Below are 18,781 nucleotides of genomic sequence, written 5' to 3'. Positions count from 1 at the left end.
AATGATTTGCAAGGTAGGTATTATTATCCCTATTTTATAGATGAAAATTGGAACCCGGAGATTTTAACATGTCCAGGGCCCTGCCATTTGTTAGTGGCAGAGGCAGGATTCAGCTCAGGTTCATTTGACTCTTAACTTCTGGTCTTTTTGCCATATTAGTCTACTTCTCGGTTTATATGATGACTGATGGTTGTGTTTGTAATAGTGCTATATATGTGTTTACTGGTTGAGTCTATGTAGAAGTATGCTGGTCAACTCTATAGAGGTGTTTGCTGGTCAAGACTTGTATGTCTCTCTTGACTCCTCAGATAATCAACAAACTCCTTAAAGTAATGGACACATACTTAGAATTCTCTAACACTGAAATATATAATTATAATGATATAATCAAAGCTTCTTTGAGATGTCAGTACTGAGTACAGACATACTCAGTAAGTTTGACTGACTGATTTAATTTCAGACCTTCTTTAGGACTGATACAAAAATGAAAAAGAATTTCCCACTTAAATTGTTTGGATTTTTCAAAACAATTTTCTCTCCTAGGTAGGTGAAAGTAATTTTGGTGAAAGAGGAAGAAGACACTCTGTGTTGTTTGGGGGTATCATTAAACTACCATTATACTTGCCCAGAATAAAACTGATACTACAGATTTATAAGTAATTTTTGTGTTCTCAGCTGTAAAATGGGGATAATAATAGTATCTCTGTCATAGGATTGTTGGGAGATTTAAATAGGCCAGTGTGTATTAGCTCTAGGAGCTAATCTTGTTTCTATTCTTTTCCTCAACGCTGCCATTTCCATACATCAAGTCCTGTTGACTCTACCTCTTAAGATAATCTGAATCTGATCACTTCTCTTTATTTTGACTACTAACACCCCAGTCCAACCAGCCTCTACCATTTCTTGCCTAGTCTACTGCAGTGGCTTCTTTACTAGTTTCACTGCTTCTGCTCTTACCTCTTACCACATAGCAGCTAGAATGATCTTTTAAAATATAAATCAAGTTTTGTTGTTTCCTTACTTAAAATCCTCTCATGGCTTCCCATTATACTTAGTATAAAACTTAGATTCTTTACTCTGGTTTATAAATTTGATCTGGACTCTGCTTACTTTTGCAACCCCTCTTTACCCTATATGCTTTTGCTACACTGGTTCTCTTTTCTGTTTTTAAATACATCAAGCTAATTCCTACCTTAGGTCCTTTGCCCCATCCTGTTCTCTCCGTCTGAAATGCTTTGTCCCGCATCATCTACACTTTTCTAATCATACTGGCTAACCTTGAAGTCTCTTTCCTGCCGCTTTTTTCCTCCATTCTGTGTATCTATGAGCAAATCCTGTTGGTTTTACCTTTAAATATATTCAGAATCTGTTCACTTTTCATCAGTTCTACCACAAACATTTTGGTCATTGAAAGAGCCTCCTAATTTGTCTGCCTGTTTCTACTGTCTCTGCCCTGCTGTAGTTTTCACCTAGCAGATCGAGTAATGCTTTTTTAAAAGTACTTTATTTTTTAGAACAGTTTTGGATTTATAGGAAAATTGAAAAGATAGTACAGAGAGTTCTCATATACCCTGTATTCAGTGTCCACTGTTCTAAACAATTTATATTAGTATGGTACATTTGTTACAATTAATGAACTGATATTGATGCATTAATATTAACTAAAGTTCATGGTTTATTCAGATTTGTTTAGTTTTTACCTATTGTCTTTCTCTGTTCCAGGATACCACATTATATTTTCTCGTCATGTCTCTTTAGGCTCCTCTTGGCTGTGAAAGTTTCTCAAACTTCCTTGCGTTTGATGACCTTGACAGTTTTGAGGATTACTAGTCAAGTATTTTGTAGGATGCCCCACTACTGCAATTTATCTCACGTTTTTCTCATGATTAGACTAAGGTTATAGGTTTTTGGAAGGAAGACCACAGAGATAAAGTGCCATTTTCGTCATAACATGTTGATATGCTATCAACAAGATCTTACATCACCTAGTCCCCCATTACTTTGCTAAATCTGTCTCCTACTGCTCTCTACCTTATAAATTTCAATCCCGTTCATTAGGGTCCTAGAGGTTTCTTGAACATACCAAGCTTGCTTCTGCCTCAGGGGCTTTGTATTTGCTACTCCTGCTTCCATTGGATGCTCTTCCTCTAGGTAGCAACATGGATCAACCCCTACTTCTAGTTTCTGCTTTGTTGTCACCTTATCAGAGAGATCTTCATTGAATGTTTTATAAAAAATCATGCACCACTTCCATTTTCTTTTATTTCCTACCCTGCTTTATTGTCTCTTCCATTTATCTCTACATGACATATATTTACTTTTTTATTTGTTTATTGTTTTTCTCCCCTTACTGGAATGTAGCTCCATGAAAATAAGAACTTTGTTTTGTTCATTCCACTATCCTCAGCCTCTAGAACCATGCCTGGCACATAGTAGATGCTCAACAAATATTTATAAATGAATGACTATCCAAATTGTTTTCTAGAAAAATTGTGCCAATTTATACTCCCTAAGCAGTATATTGAAATGCTTACTTTACTTGATCTTGTACAGCATTGAATATTGTCTTTTAAAATGTTTGGTTGGTAAAAATTGTTTCTTTTAAATACATTCTGATGATTACTAGTAAAGGAGAGCTTTTGTATATTTTTAGTTGTAAATTTCTTTTTCTTGAATTGCTTCATCACGTTTCATAAGCTATTTTTAAATTGTACGTAACTGTGAGTCTAGATACATTAGTAGTATGGTAGGTACATGAGAATAACTTACTTTATCTTCCTTAGGTTATTATAGTGACCACATCACCAAGTTCAACCTTCGTGCCCAACATTCTCTCCAAATCCCATAACTATGCAGCAGTCACTAAGCTTGTACCAACATCAGTCATTGCTTCCACAACTCAGAAGCCACCAGTGGTTATAACTGCTTCACAGTCCTCTCTGGTCAGTAGTAGCAGCAGTGGCAGCAGCAGTTCTACACCATCACCTATTCCTAATACAGTTGCAGTAACAGCTGTGGTTTCTTCCACACCATCTGTGGTCATGTCAACAGTAGCACAAGGTAAGTGGTAATTCATCAGGTAATTCTGTCCCTGTGTTTATGGGAATTGCTTTCTTTTTAAATATTTTAATTTTATTGGAGTACAGTTGATTTACAGTGTTGTGTTAGTTTCAGGTATAGAGCAAAGTGATTCAGTTATACATATGCATATATTCATTCATTTTTAGATTCTTTTCTCATATAGGTTATCACAGAATATCACAGAGTTCCCTGTGCTATACAGTAGGTCCTTGTTGGTTACCTATTTTATATATAGTAGTGTGTGTATGTTCATCCCAAGCTCCTGATTTATCCCTCCCTGCAACGTTTCCCCTTTGGTAACCATAAGTTTGTTTTCGGTATCTGTAAGTCTCTTTCTGCTTTGTAAATAAGTTCATTTGTATTTTTTTTAAAAATTAGATTCCACGAGTGATATCATATGATATTTGTCTTTCTCTGCCTGACTTACTTCACTCAGTATGAAAATCTCTAGATCCATCCATGTTGCTGCAAATGGCATTATTTCATTCTTCTTTATGGCTGAGTAATATTCCATTGTATATATGTATCACATCTTCTTTATCCATTCCTCTGTTGACGAATTTAGGTTGCATTTAGGTTGCTTCCATGTCTTGGCTATTGTAAACAATGCTGCAATGAACATTAGGGTGTGGGAATTTTGAAGAAGACTTTGTGGGTGTGTTTGTTTGCTTTGGGTGTGAAGGTACCATCTGTTATATCAGAGATTACCACTTTCCCTCCCCTAGTTTGAGAATGTCAAGATAGTGGGTTACTCAGTTTCCTTATATTAATATCCTTACTCTGAGTTTTTTTTTCAAATGCACAGTACCTAGTCACCTAGGCAATTATGTAGGTTAAATCTTGTCACCACAAATTTCAAAGGCATATACAAATATCTGTAATATAATGAAATTTTTAAGTGAGGAACTGGAAATTATTTTACTATAGGTTTTTTCAGAAGAAACATTAAATATACAACCTAAAACCTCTTCAAAGTAAGTTACCCAATGATAAGAAGTAGGGGGAAGAGGATGATTTCAAGGACATGCCATTCACCTTTTCTTCAGGCTTCTAAATTTTTCTGTATGAGAGGATGATGGAAAGTATTGAGAGGAACTGAGGCTGAACTGAAGGACAGTTGCTGCTTAATAGCAGAGGAAAGGAAATGTGGAAACCTCAGTTCCATGCTCATCCTTGAAGCTGGGTAATGGGTACAATGAGGGTTCATTTTACTATTCTGGAAATTACTATTCTGGAATTTACTATTCTGGAAATTACTATTACTATTCTGGAAACCTCAGAGCTCAATCACTTGAGCTCTCTTCCAAATCTTTGTCTTCCTCTCATATAAAGAGCAGATAGCACACTGTCAGAATTTTCTTTTTATACTGTTGGTAAGTCTTAAGATGGGAATCAGAGGGAGCCATTTATAATACAGAATTCATAGCTATGGTTGTAGTCTTTCAAAGGGAGCACAGAAGCAATATAGAACAGTATTTAGTGTTCGTTTTCATTGAATTTTACTTGCACAATATATAGCTTAAGATAGGCTGAGACTTGGAAATATCCTAGTTTATGAACTAGTGGTGATACAGGCACTCAAATAGGAAAACAGTGTTTTTCATAATTGCTTTAGTAATTTTAGTGTGTTCCATATAACTGTTAGCAAGGAAGAGGTTACATAGATGCAGATGCAGTTAGTATTCATTCATTCTGCAGGTCTAACTGGTAGGATGTGAGAGCATCTGTCCTTTTCTGCCTCCAATACCCATTTAATGTCTCAGTCAATGATAGGAAATAGTAGGCTTGAAATTTTCTTTTATTTGTTACCTTAAGTAATTTAAATAAGCCATTCCAGCCTTTCTGTTTGTACAGCAGTAAACTACAACATAGTATTATTAAAAATAGAAATAATTTTTATATAGAAAATATGTATAAATGTTGGTTGCAAACATGATCCAAATTCACCATTTCAAAATTTCAAGGTGATGAGAGAAGGAAAGACCACCTGTTTCCTCACCTGACTGACCCCTGTATCAAAGTTATCATCCATTGATAGTTGTTCCCTTCTAGTGCTCATCACACGGTTTGCCAAAGTGTTGCTGTACTAGAAGGATTACTGTTCTTCCAAGGAAATTGTTATTATTTGAGATAAGAGGGGTATTTCTCTTAGTTACTATTGAAATATTTTTAAGCAAAATGAATATTCCATGCTTCTGTTTTTCATTCTTATATTTCTCCAACTATCTTCTGAATCTCTTGGGAACTTATGACTTCCCTATTTTCTCCTTTGTTTCTTAGCATTCTATATCTCTTTGAGTCCTACGTCATTTTAGGGGAGCTAGACATCTCAAAGATTTCTCATAAATTCAATACAGCATGAAAGATGTAAAAGTAAACTATCTGAATGTAGATACTCAAGGAAACTATATGATTATTTTGGGGTTTTGTTTGAGATATTTAATTTAGATATAAGTGCTAAGGAAATTAAGCCATTTTCTTTTAAAAAGGTAAATGTTAGTGGAAGTGGTAATATATAAACTGCAGTTGTGATTCTGACTGCAGGGCTTCTTTAGCAGCTCTTGTGTGGGTACCTAGGGGACAAGGGCATTCAGAGTCTGCTTCTGTTGGGGACTAGAGACAGACTGTTTTAGAGCTGATGTATCTGTCTCTGGTTAGTCTTATAGGGGCAGCTGGTCATAGAGGGGGAAGAGTCTTAGTAGCAATAACTTCGTGGCTAACTCCATGTTTATAAGTGTAGAGATGGTTCCAGAGGTAGGGAGTAGGGGGATTGTGTATGGTTGGCTCATACAGGAAGTCTTAAATTCTACCAATTAGAATGCTTATTCTGAATTGGTCATCCACGAAACAGGATAACTGAAATTTTCTTTTTTATTATGGAAAATTCCAAACACATAAGTGGATAGAATAGTAAAATGAACCCTCATTGTACCCATTACCCAGCTTCAAGGATGAGCAACACATCATCAGTCTTGTTTCATCTGTACCTGCTATTTTCCTCTACACATCAGTGACCCGGAATATTTTGAAGCAAATCCCAAATATCATATAATTTCAGTTATAAATACTTCAGTATGTATCAAAACTCACAATACCACTATCACATCTAGAATTTTTAACAGTTTCTTCATATAATAAAATATTTAGTTAGTATCCAAATTTCCTTGATTATGTCATAAAAAAATTTTTAAAAGTAAGATCTAAATAAGGTCCACACATTGATATGGTTATATCTTTTTTAACTCATGGGTCCCTCTTCTGTTTTTTTCTTTTCTTTTCAAATTATTTGTTGAAGAAATCAGTCATTTTTCCTGAGAGTTTCCCGTAGTCTGGGTTTTGCTGATTTTAATTCCCATGGTTTAACAAGTTCTCCTATTTATTATTTTTTTATTAAATTTATTTATTTTATTTTTGGCTGTATTGGGTCTTCGTTGGTGCGCACGGGCTTTTCTCTGGTTGTGGCGAGCGGGGGCTACTCTTCCTTGAGGTGCGCAGGCTTCTCTTGTTGTGGAGCACGGGCTCTAGGCATGTGGGCTTCAGTAGTTGTGGCTCACGGGCTCTAGAGCGCAGGCTCAGTAGTTGTGGCGCACGGGCTTAGTTGCTCCACGGCATGTGGGATCTTCCCGGGCCAGGGCTCGAACCCATGTCCCCTGTATTGGCAGGCGGATTCTTAACCACTGTGCTACCAGGGAAGCCCCTCTCTTGTTTATATTTCCATAAAACTGGTAGTTAAATCAAGAAACTTGATCAGATTCAAGTCTGATTGTTTTTGGAGATATGGGGAATGAACGTTCGATAAGTGGTATTCCTGATGTGTACCTATAAGTGTATTTAAGTGTACTTCCTGTGCATCATTTTAGGAGGCACATGTCTGGTCTCTAATGATATTAACATTAATCGGTAGATATAAGTATTACCAAATGTTTTTATAGCTATTGGTAATCTTTCCCTAGATCATTATTTTATTGGTAGTTGCAAAATGAATTTTATCTTCATTTTCTTCATTTATTAGCTGGAATTCTTAAAGAACTTTAACTTACTACCATGGGTTATCCTGAGGTACAGTTCATACAGGAATTATTTCTGTTTATTTATATGTTTTCAGATAATGAGATGGTTCATTGACCAGTAAGATTTTTGTTCCCCATATCATTAAGATTTCTGATGTCTGTCAATCCATCACAAATATTCTTTTGGTGCTCAAATTGTCCAATCTGTTGCAGTGGGAGCCTCTTCAAGTTGGCTTCTAAATTCTTTTGACACAACCACAAAAGACAAATTGATCAAATTTTCCTTTTTTGGGCGGCGTCTATTTGTAGTATCAGTTATTGAGAGGAGTGTAAAAACCTCCAGCTGTAATTGTGGGTTTGTACATTTTTCCCTTTGTCGGTTGTTGTCACATGTATTTTGAGCTCTGTTATTAGGTGTATGCACGTTTAGGATTGTTGTATATTCTTGATGAGTTGACTTCCTTTTTATTATGAAACGTTGTATATTCTTGATGAATTGACTTCCTTTTTATTATGAAACATTGCTCTTTTTCTCTGGCAGTACTCCTTATTTTGGTGTTTACCTTTTCTGATATTAATGTAGCTACTCCAACTTTCTTATAATTAGGGTTTGCATCATATTTTTCATCTGTTTACTTTTAACCCATCTGTGCCTTTGTATTTAAAATACATCTCTTATGAACATTGTATAGTCAGGGCTTACTTTTTTATCCATTTTGACCATCTTTGCCTTTTAATTGAAGTGTTTAGTCCATTTATATTCGATATAATTATCAATATGATTGAGTTTAGGTCTACTATCTTAATAATTGTTTTTTATTTGTTTTCTGTATTCTTTGCTTTCTTTTCTCCCATTTTACTGTCTTCTTTTGGATTTATTGAGTTTTTTAAGAAAAAGGATTCTATTTTATCTCTTACACATTGGCTTATTAGCTCTACTTTTTTGTTTTCTTTTTTGATAATTGCTTAGGGTAGGGTTCTCAACCTCCACATATCGACATTTTGGACCAGATAATTTTTTGTTATGAGGGGCCGACTTGTGCATTATAGGATGTTCAGCAGCATTCCTGGCTTTTTACCTACTAGATACCAGTAGCACACCCTCCTGTCATAACAATAAAAAATGTCTCTAGTGATTACCAAATATCCAGGGGCAAAAGGGAGAGCACAATTGCCCTGGTTAAGAACTCAGCTCTAGAGCTTACATTATACATTGTAAATTGTAACAGTCTGTCTTCAACTTCCCATATTGTGTTAGAATCTTCGAATAATACACTTCTATTTCTGTTTCTGCTCTCTCATCCTTGCACTCTGGTTATCATACATTTTAATTTTATATATCATAAACCCCACATTGCATTGTTACTACTTTTGCTTTAAACAGTCAATTTTCTTTTAAAGAAATTACAGAAAGGTGGGGGGAGTCTTTTATATTTACCAACCTCCTGTACTTTTCCTACTCTAGTCCTTGGTTTAGCCATTTCTCTAAGGAGCCCTGATTCATTTTAGTGCAAAGTGATAATTAGAAGAAAATTTGGGTGCTAGATATGCTCATTGCTAAGGGGTGTGTGTGTGTGTGTGTGTGTATGTGTGTGTGTGTGTCTGCATGTAGATTTATACACACACGCATATACATCTATATTTATATGTTGAAAACTTTGGGTCCATACTGATATGTCCAATTTCAAACTCTGCTTGTTAATTCTAGTTTTCTCCCTTCTTCAAAAACCTAGCTTCCATTATCTTTCATATACTTACTTATTTTATCAGTTCCCCACTCTATAACTAATCTGTCATTGTTGCTGCTGTTGCCTCTACCTTCATGCAGATACCTTCCTCATTCCACTCAGGTTCTGACATCTTGCAGACTTCTACTTCACTCCACCTGAGTTCTGACACTTTCCCCATGTCACCCTTTTGCATGATGTCTTTCTCACCCTGCTCAATTTTGACACCTGTGCCAGGCCACCCTCCTACCCAGAAGTCTTCTTCACCCAGTTTGGACTCTGATCCCACCCCTTCCTGTGGACATCCTGCTCAAGCTTTGAGAACCTGTGCTAGGTGGCTCACATTCATGGAACCCCTGTTTATCCTACTTGAGTTCTAACTCTGTATGTGGCACTGTACCCTGAGCTCCCACAGCATGTACTCCCTCCTCAACCTACTTGGACTCTGACTCCCATGCTCAGTCAGTCTCTGCAGTGGGTTCTAACACCCCATGCTTAGCCATTATTCTGCTTAGCCATCTAGTGGTCCATCGTGCTTTGCAGCATCTGATGGCTTTAGCACTAAATTTTTGTGAATCGAAGAGCAAAAGGAAGAGGAAGGGGGCTTTTTATTTGTTAAAACAAAATAACATTTATTACAATTTGTAATGATAGATTTGTGTGATCATTTGATTGTCTTCTCTAACCTTCCTGAAGGTAGGGACTGTTTCATGGGTACAAAAGAGTTTCCCAAGGATATAGCATAAAGTATATGCTCAGTAAGGTTTTATTGAATGAATAAATATCTAAAGGAATTAAATACTTTAATAAGATCACACAGCTATTATGAGTTTATGTGTTGAAGACATAATTTTTTTTTTTTTTTTTTGCGGTACGCGGGCCTCTCACTGTTGTGGCCTCTCCCGTTGCGGAGCACAGGCTCTGGACGTGCAGGCTCAGCGGCCATGGCTTACAGGCCTAGCCGCTCCGTGGCATGTGGGATCTTCCCGGACCGGGGCACGAACCCATGTCCCTTGCTTCGGCAGGCGGACTCTCAACCACTGCGCCACCAGGGAAGCCCTGAAGACATAATTTGAACACAGTTCTCTGATTCTGAAGTCACCCTGACTGCCTTTACATTAGATACTTTTCCTATATAATAGGATATAGAGAACGTAGATTAGTTAGGGAGTTACTCATGTGCACAGTTTACCTCAATTAATACAAGAGCTCATTATGAATGCAATATAAAGGTTAAAGTTTTCACATAGTTTAAAAATAGTGTGTTTTACTTGAATAGCACTTTATATCCATTAAGTTATAAAATGTTGGTACTGAAAAGGGCTCCAGAGATAATCTAGTTCAGTACAACTAAGCAGTATAACATACACATGTCACCAAGATCCTAGCATTCAGGGAGGGATGGGAGTGGGCAAGGCAGGAGAATGTGTAAGTAATGTGAGTAAGCCCTCCAGGTGATTCTGACTACATCTTTCTTTTGTCTTCTCTCAAACTATTCCTCAATCTATGATTTTACCTGATCCATATAGCAACCCTTAGAGAATTATAGGGCAAGGAAAATTCAACATATGGGGAACCTGAGAGAGTCAGAGTGACTTCTCAAGGCTTCTTCTTCATTTTTATTATTCTCCAGAAACATTTTACATAAAAATGTGATATTATTTAAATTTTTTTCTGTAATACAATGTAAATGTCATAGTGGGGCTGTGGTGGAGGAGGGAGTGAAATAGCCTATTTGATAATTGGAACTTGGTAATTAGGCCATCAAATTATCAGTTTCTTTTCATTGTTTTATCAGTGCTCCAAAAGTTGATATGGAGAGTTATATTCTATCTAGGTTCTTTCTGTGAGGAGTATTAATTTACTTACAGATAATAGTCCTATTGTGTTGTTGATGAATTATAAGATTACTGATGAAAAATCTTGGAGAGGGAAGAATTTCTGTTAGACTCACACATCTTTACTGAAAATTGTTGGTATTTGCTACCTACGCATGGTTGCTAATATTAGTATTGCACTGAAAAGAAGTGTCTTAAAACCTTGTATCACGAGAATTTTTTTGCTGTGGATATATTGAGTAGTATACCGACTTGTAACTTTTCACATGATTATTTAATGATCCAGTTCTCAAGAAATGACTTTATTTATAGATAATTGGAAATGAGACATAGAAAAGCTGTTGTACTTTGCCATGCTGAATAATTCGAAAGGTGAATGTTTCAGTGTGAATTATTTTGTCTAATGCTATGTTTAAATTGACTCATTAGAACCTGAAAAATAATATTCGAAAAACTGTACTACAAATAAGACTCAAAACCTTGTTTGCTTTGTCCTTTTTTTTTTTAAACATTTTTATTGGAGTATAATTGCTTTACATTGTTGTTAGTTGCTGCTGTGTAACAAGGTGAATCAGCTATACGTATACATATATCCCCATATCCCCTCCCTCTTGCGTCTCCCTCCCACCCTCCCTGTCCGACCCGTGTTCTTTTATTCACATTGAGAACCTATGTTTTTTAAGAGAAAAACTATTGAGAGACATGTGTGAGAACATCCTGCCTGATACTTTGTTTCTTTTGTTTTGACTCTTCTTCACCAAGGGAAAATCAGTTAGTTTTTTGAGTGTTAGAGCAATGATGCCTCCCTTGCAAAGTTTGAGGACTAGATATAAAATATGTAAAATACCATAGACATTATATCTGACAGTTACTAGGTGCTTAATAATCATTATTTTTGTTGATTTACCTAGTTTTAAACTATTACTTCCTACAATAACCAGAAGTAGCTTTAATTATGTTTTACTATTAAATGTTCTAATCCTTACTCTTCTATAGGTGTATCTACATCAGCAATCAAAATGGCATCAACCAGACTTCCTTCTCCCAAAAGCTTAGTGGGTGCCCCAACTCAGATTCTTGCACAGTTTCCTAAACAGCATCAACAGTCTCCTAAGCAGCAGTTACATCAAGTACAGCAACAGACACAGCAACAGGTGGCCCAGCCTTCTCCGGTATCTCATCAGCAACAGCCTCAGCAGTCTCCTTTGCCGCCTGGCATCAAGCCTACCATTCAAATCAAACAGGAGTCAGGTAAATGGAAAATGTTTCAGGAGATGGTAATTCTTCCCCAGTCACCAGTTCTCTGAAGATTGCAATATATATGGATTCACTTCCACATACAGTTTCCTCAAGCATTAGAGTTTTAATTCCAAAATATATTTTGAGACCCTCCTGTTGGAAATACTTACATAGAGAGAACTGGTGCTTGGGAATAGAGAAGGGAGAAAAAAGCTGTTTGCACAGCAGCAAGAGGTGTTTTTCAGTGAACTCTCAGAAGAGATAAAGGAAGCCGAGGAAACAAACCCAGACTTTAGAACTATACTTTGGAGCCCACTGGGGTTATGGGAAGTGAGCAGTGGAAAAATTAGTCTGGGGAGTCTTGTGTTAGAGGCCGTATTGTGAATCTGGCATAAATTTGTCATGGGCAGAGGTGCGAAGATTAAAAGACATTGTGTACAGTGAAGAAGTTTGTGGTATAACAATTTAGCAGTTTATTGAAAGCATCTCTAGCACAGTGGGAACGCAGGGGTAGGAGGCAATTACTGTTAAGTTATCGAATCATAAAAGTATTGAATAGAAAGGCAGGTAGGATGGAGGCTTAGATACAGGGAGACGAAGAAGCATCTTAACGTACTTAATATCTTTAAGAAAAGAAAATGGATTTTTTTCCTCCACTGAAGCTGGATTTTATTTGGTGGTAGAAAAGGACTTTGGGAGATGCTGACATTTTCAGTTTTTTGTTTGTTTTATTTTATTTTATTTTATTTATTTATTTATGGCTGCGTTGGATCTTTGTTGCTGTGCACAGGCTTTCTCTAGTTGCGTCGAGTGGGGTCTGCTCTTTGTTGTGGTGTGTGGGCTTCTCATTGCGGTGGCTGCTTTTTGTTGTGGAGCATGGGCTCTAGGTGCACGGGCTTCAGTAGTTGTGGCATGTGGGCTCAGTAGTTGTGGCACACAGGCTTAGTTGCTCCACGGAATGTGGGAGCTTCCTGGACCAGGGATCGAACGCATGTTCCCTGCTTTGGTAGGTGGATTCTTAACCACTGCACCACTAAGGAAGTCCCTTGTTTTATTTTTTCATAGGAACATTTTATTTTTTTTTTTTGAGATATGATTGACACATAACCTTGTATTAGTTTTAGGTGTAACATAATGATTTGATATATGTATCTATTGCAAAATGACTATCACAATAGGTTAGCATCTATTACCACACATAGTTACAATTTTTTTTCTTGTGATGAGAACTTTTAAGATTTACTCTCTTAGCAACTTTCAAATATACAATGCAGTATTGTTAACTATAGTCATCATGCTGTACATTATTATATCCCCAGCACTTATTTATCTTATAACTGGAAGTTTGTACCATTTCACCACTGCCTCATACCTAGTATGAGGTATGGATAGTAATGCATTGATAGACATAGAGAAATTGGTCTGTAGTTTTCTCTTTGCCTGCAGTCTCTGTCAGGCTTTAGTTTCAATGGTATGTGTGCTTCCAAGAAAGAATTGTAAAGTTTTCCTTTTTAAAATGCTCTGGAACTTTTTCTATTAAAGGACAGCTTTATTGAGATAATTCACATACCATTCAATTAACTGATTTAAAGTGTACAGTTCAGTGGTAGGTAGTATATTCACAGATATGTGCAACCATCACTACAGTTGATTTTAGAACATCTTCATCAATTCCAAAAGAAACCCTGTACCATTTAGCTATCACTCCCTACTCACCGTGACAACCTCTCCAGCCCTAAGCAACCACTAATCTACTTTCTGTCTATAGATTTCTATATTCTGGATTTTTATGTGAATGGAATCATATAATATGTGATCTTTTGTGACTGGCTTCTTTTACTTAACAATGTATAAGGTTCATCCACGAAGTAGCATGTATTAGTACTTCATTCCCCCTTATGGACAAATAGTAATTCACATTTTGTTTATCCACTTGTCCATTGATAACACTTGCTAGTCTGTGACTTTTTGATTCTAGCCATCCCAGTTTGTGTGAAGTGGTATTTCATTGTGGTTTTGATTTGCATTTCTCTGATGACTAATGGTGTTGACCATCTTTTCATATGCTTATTGGCCCTTTATATACCTTCCTTGGAGAAATACCTATTTATATCCTTTGCCACTTTTTAATTGAGTTATTTGTCTTTTTATCATTGAATTGTATGAGTTTTTTTTTTTTTACTATACATATTTTAGATATTAAACCTTTATCAGGTACATGAATTACAAATATTTCCTCCCATTCTGTGGGTTGCCTTTTCACTTTCTTGATGATGTCCTTTGAAACACAAACATGTTTAATTTTGGTAATGTACAATTTATTTTTTCTTTTGTTGCTTGTGCTTTTGGTAGTATTTAAGAATCTTTTGCCAAATCCCAGGTTATAAAGATTTATCCTTATTTTTTCCCCTAAGAGATTGATAATTTTGCCTCTTAAATTTAGGTCTTTGATCTATTTTGATTAATTTTGTTACGGTGTAAAATAAGGATCCCACTTCATTCTTTCATGCATGGCTTTTCGATTGTCCCAATACCATTTGTTAAAAAGACTGTCTTCCCCCCCATTGAATGGTCTCAACACCCTTGTTGAAAATCCACTGAGCACATGTATGACTTTATTTCTGGATTCTCAATTCTGTTCCATTATATGTCTGTTTGTATGCTGATTTGACTATATTGATTTACATTGTTTTGATGAGAAAGTGTGAGTATTCCTGTTTTGTTCTTTTTTAAAAGATAGTTTTGGCTATTCTGGGTCCCTTGCAATTCTGTATGAATTTTGGAATCAGCTTGTCAATTTCTACAAAGAAATCAGCTGAGAATCTCATGGGGTTTGCATTGAATCTGTAGATCAATTGAAGAGTATTACCATCTTTATAATGTTAAATCTTCGGATCCATGAACATGGGATGTTTTTGTGTTTATTTAGATCTTTAATTTCTTTCAACGTGTTGAAATGTGTGGTTCTTAGTGTATAAATTTTACACTTGTTAATTTATTTCTAAGTATTTTATTTTTGTAGCTGTTGTAAGTGGAACTGTTAACTTCATCTTTTGGATTACTCATTGCTATTGTATAGAGGTGCAAGTGATTTTTTGTTGATTTTGTACCTGCAACTTAGCTGAACTCACTTTTTAGTTCTAGTAGTTTATAGTGAATGCCTTAGGATTTTCTATATAAAAGATCAAATCATCTGCAAAGAGAGATACTTTCTGTTACAGTCTGGATGCCTTGTATTTCTTTTTCTTGCCTAATTTCCCTAACTAGAACCTCTGGTAAAATGTTGAATATAACTGGCAAGAGTGGATATCATTGTTTTGTTCCTTCTATTCATAGAACTTCCTTGAGTGTCTGTTGTAAGGTGGTCTGCTAGCAACAAACTCTCTCTGTTTTTGTTTATCTGGTAAAGACTATTTCATCTGCATTTTTTGAAAGATAGCTTTGCTGGATATCAAATTCTTGGTTGACAGGTTTTCTTTGAGCACTTTGAATACGTTATTCTGCTGCTTACTGGTCTCCATTGTTTCCACTGAAAAGTCAGTTGCTAACCTTAACGAAATCCCATTGTAAATGGAAATTGTTGTTCTCTTGATGGTCTCAGGATTTTCTCCTTGTCTTTGACTTTCAGCATTTTTAGTATGATGTGCCTGTTTGTGGTTCTCTTTATATTTATCTTCTTCAGTGTTTGTCTAGCTTCCTGGATGTGTAAGTTATTGCTTTTCAATAAATATGGAACATTTTCAGCCATTACTTCTTTGAATACTTCTTTTTCTCTTTTCTCTCTGTTCCTTCCTTTTTGTAGTTACATTACATATGTTGTGCACTTAATGGTGTTCCACATTTCTGTTCATTTTCTTCATTCTTTTTTCTTTCCATTCTTCAGCTTGCATAATCTCTAATTGATCTGTCTTTAAATTTGCTAATTCTTTCTTCTGCCAGTTCAAATCTATTCTTGAGCCCTTCTAGTGAATTTTTTATTTCAGTTATTGTACTATTCAACTCTGCATTTTCCATTTGGTTCTTTCTTCTAATTTCTATTGCTTAATTAATATTCTCTATTTGATGCAACTTTGTCATCATACCCTCTTTTACTTTTGTAATCATGCTTCCCTCTACTTCTGTGAACATATGTGTAATGGCTATTTTGAAGTGTTTTTGTTGTTGTTAAGTCTGACATCTGGTTGCTCTCACAGTTTCTGTTGCCTGCTTTTTTTCCACTGTGTGGGTCATACTTTCATGTTTCTTTGCAAGTTTTTGTTGGAAACTGGACATTTTAGATATTTACATTGATATTTTAGATATTAGATATATAGATATTAGACATTATATATTGTAGCTGGGCACTGATCTTCCCCTACCCCCACCCCTGATTTATTATTGCTATTGGCATGGTTCTTTGTTGTTTAGTGACTAGATCAATTATGTTGCTGAAGTTAAGTCTCTGCTGTTGTTCCTCAGGGAGGTACAGCTCTGGGTATGCCCAGTCATTCTGAGGTGACAGTGATATTGGTATGGCTTTTTCCTCTTTTCCTGACCACACCCAGCTGTTAAACTCCACTAACTGATTGCTCTATTTTTTTCAGCAATTCCTGGAGCATAAGTTGCTCTGCAAACTCATCCAAATTGTGGCTTCTTTGAAGGAATAATCTCAAAGGTCCATTTTTGATATTTGTTCTGACCATAGGAGCGTTCCTCTCAGCTTCCTTACTATTCAGTTCTGTCCTGCAAACTGGCCTATAGTCTAGAAGGTATCTTAATTAAATCCATGATTCTCCTTCTAGTTGCCTTTCATCACATCCTCCACTGTTTTTAAGAGCACCCTTAGGCTTGAACTTCTCCATGCTCTGTTACGTATGAAGTCAGTTCCTCTGGGAAGAGGCTAGGAGCTATATGTTTTAGGACATGTTTCTATCCTCAGGCAGCTCTGGAGCTCTGGGGGTAGGGTCAATGGCAGACTTCTCTCTGAATGATACCCCTGCTCTAGGAGCTGAGCACTCAGTGAAGGCAAGTGTGGGAGGTTGGGCAAGCAGCCTGAGATCCTCTCAGCTTGCTTCCCCTGGTTGGTGGAGCCACTCCCTCACAAGCCAGGGCAGTGGTGGTCAGGACCCCAGTATTCTCAGTGGCTCTGTGCCCAAGATAGAGCCTTTGTTCCATGAACTGGGGGCTGGGCAGAAGCAGGGAGTACCCACCTATTGACTGCAGTTGCCTGGGACTTAAAACAGGTGCCTGGGAGCAGAAAGAGATAAGCTGAAGTCCTTCTGCTCCTCAGAAGAAAGCCCGCCAACTGGGAGCTGGAGTAGGAGGAAACCCTGTGTTCTTGACTGCAGCAGTCTGGAGAGCAGTCCTTGCTTCACCTGTAGGGAGGGAGGAGGAACAGGTGTTAGTTTAAATGTCATAGATTTCACTGTTCTTAGCAAATATTTCTGTATATTCTTTTTTCTTTTTTAAAAAATTTTATTTATTTATTTATTTATTTATTTATTTATGTTTGGCTGTGTTGGGTCTTCATATCTGTGCGTGGGCTTTCTCTAGTTGCAGCGAGCGGGGGCCACTCTTCATTGCGGTATGCAGGCCTCTCACTGTCACGGCCTATCTTGTTGCGGAGCACAAGCTCCAGACGCGCAGGCTCAGTAGTTGTGGCTCACGGGCCTAGTTGCTCCATGGCATGTGGGATTGTCCCAGACCAGGGCTCAAACCCACGTCCCCTGCATCGGCAGGCAGACCCTCAGCCACTGCGCCACCAGGGAAGCCCTTTGTGTATTCTTGAATAGATGTTTCTTCATTTGGTCTTAGGACCGTTTCCAGAGCTTTTCATTGGTTGTTTTTTCAAATCATTTTTGCCAGTTTCATTGGGTTAGCAGGTTAGCAGAGCTCCTTATGCTCTCTTGTCAGAAATCACTCTCTGGAATGGTTTTTGTTGTTGGTTTATTTTAAGTGGAGATATAATTCACATATAACATTGTATTGGTTTGAGGTGTACAGCATAATGATTTGATACATGCGTATATTATGAAATGATTACCCCAATAAGTTTAATTAATATCCATCACCACATAGTTACATATTTTTTTTCTTGTGATGAGAGGAATGGTTTTAAATACATTGGAGTTATTTTCCTTTTAAAGGACCATAGAATTGTCCTGTGAAACTATCTGGGCCTGCTATGTTGGGGGGAAAGGGGGAGGAGCTCTTAAAATTTTGTTTCAAGGAAACTTATCTATTTATATATCTTTTTTGAGGTCAATTTTTGATAAATACTGTTTTTCTAGAAAATTACCCACTTGATCCAAATTTTCAACTTGTTTGTGTAGGACTAAGCAAAGTAGTGTCTTATGATTTCCTTAATTTTTATCTCTGTGGTTATTTCTTTGGGGGTTTCTTTTTATGTACCTTAAGCATTATTGTAATTCATTAATAAGATAATATTAGAAATCATTTTTTCCCTACAACTTCACAGTTTATGATTTATTGTAATCAGAATTTATTTATACAATAATAATACTTTATTTATTGAACTCTTGCTATGTATTAGGCACTTCACAACTGTGATGTAATTAATCTTCACATAGCCCTAGAAGGTATATACTAATAGTATCTCTTTATAGATGAGAAAACTGAGTCATAGAGATTATTAAGTAATTTGCCTAATTATGCCTGGATGTCATAATTTTAACTTCTTTGTTGGCTACAAGTATTTTGAAATTATTTAAGGCTATTAAATAAATAAATTTGTTTGCTTCCTAATGTCTTAACCTAAATCACCATCCAAAAAAGTAATAAAAATTTTAGTTGTCTGTTGAAATGTATTCTATCCCATGAATTATTTCAGTGAAGTTTAGTGGGGAAAAAGTGTTACCAAAAATTTCCTTCCTTAGTTAACAATTAT

At 36.4% G+C, this 18,781-nt stretch overlaps 1 protein-coding gene across 4 annotated transcripts in view; it reads left to right on the top strand.

Moving 5' to 3' along the window:
• EMSY (EMSY transcriptional repressor, BRCA2 interacting) overlaps positions 1 to 18,781 on the top strand; it is a 79,380-nt gene that overhangs the window by 21,603 nt on the left and 38,996 nt on the right. For all 4 annotated transcript variants that reach the window (XM_065881814.1, XM_065881816.1, XM_065881815.1 and 1 more), the window contains 2 exons: positions 2,784 to 3,060; positions 11,653 to 11,907. In XM_065881814.1, the coding sequence (XP_065737886.1) occupies positions 2,784 to 3,060; positions 11,653 to 11,907 (532 nt within the window). The remainder of the gene's footprint in view (positions 1 to 2,783; positions 3,061 to 11,652; positions 11,908 to 18,781) is intronic.

This window comes from Phocoena phocoena, chromosome 8 (genome assembly GCF_963924675.1).
Source record: "Phocoena phocoena chromosome 8, mPhoPho1.1, whole genome shotgun sequence".
Lineage (NCBI taxonomy): Eukaryota > Metazoa > Chordata > Mammalia > Artiodactyla > Phocoenidae > Phocoena > Phocoena phocoena.
This window is presented reverse-complemented; position numbering and strand designations above follow the sequence as displayed.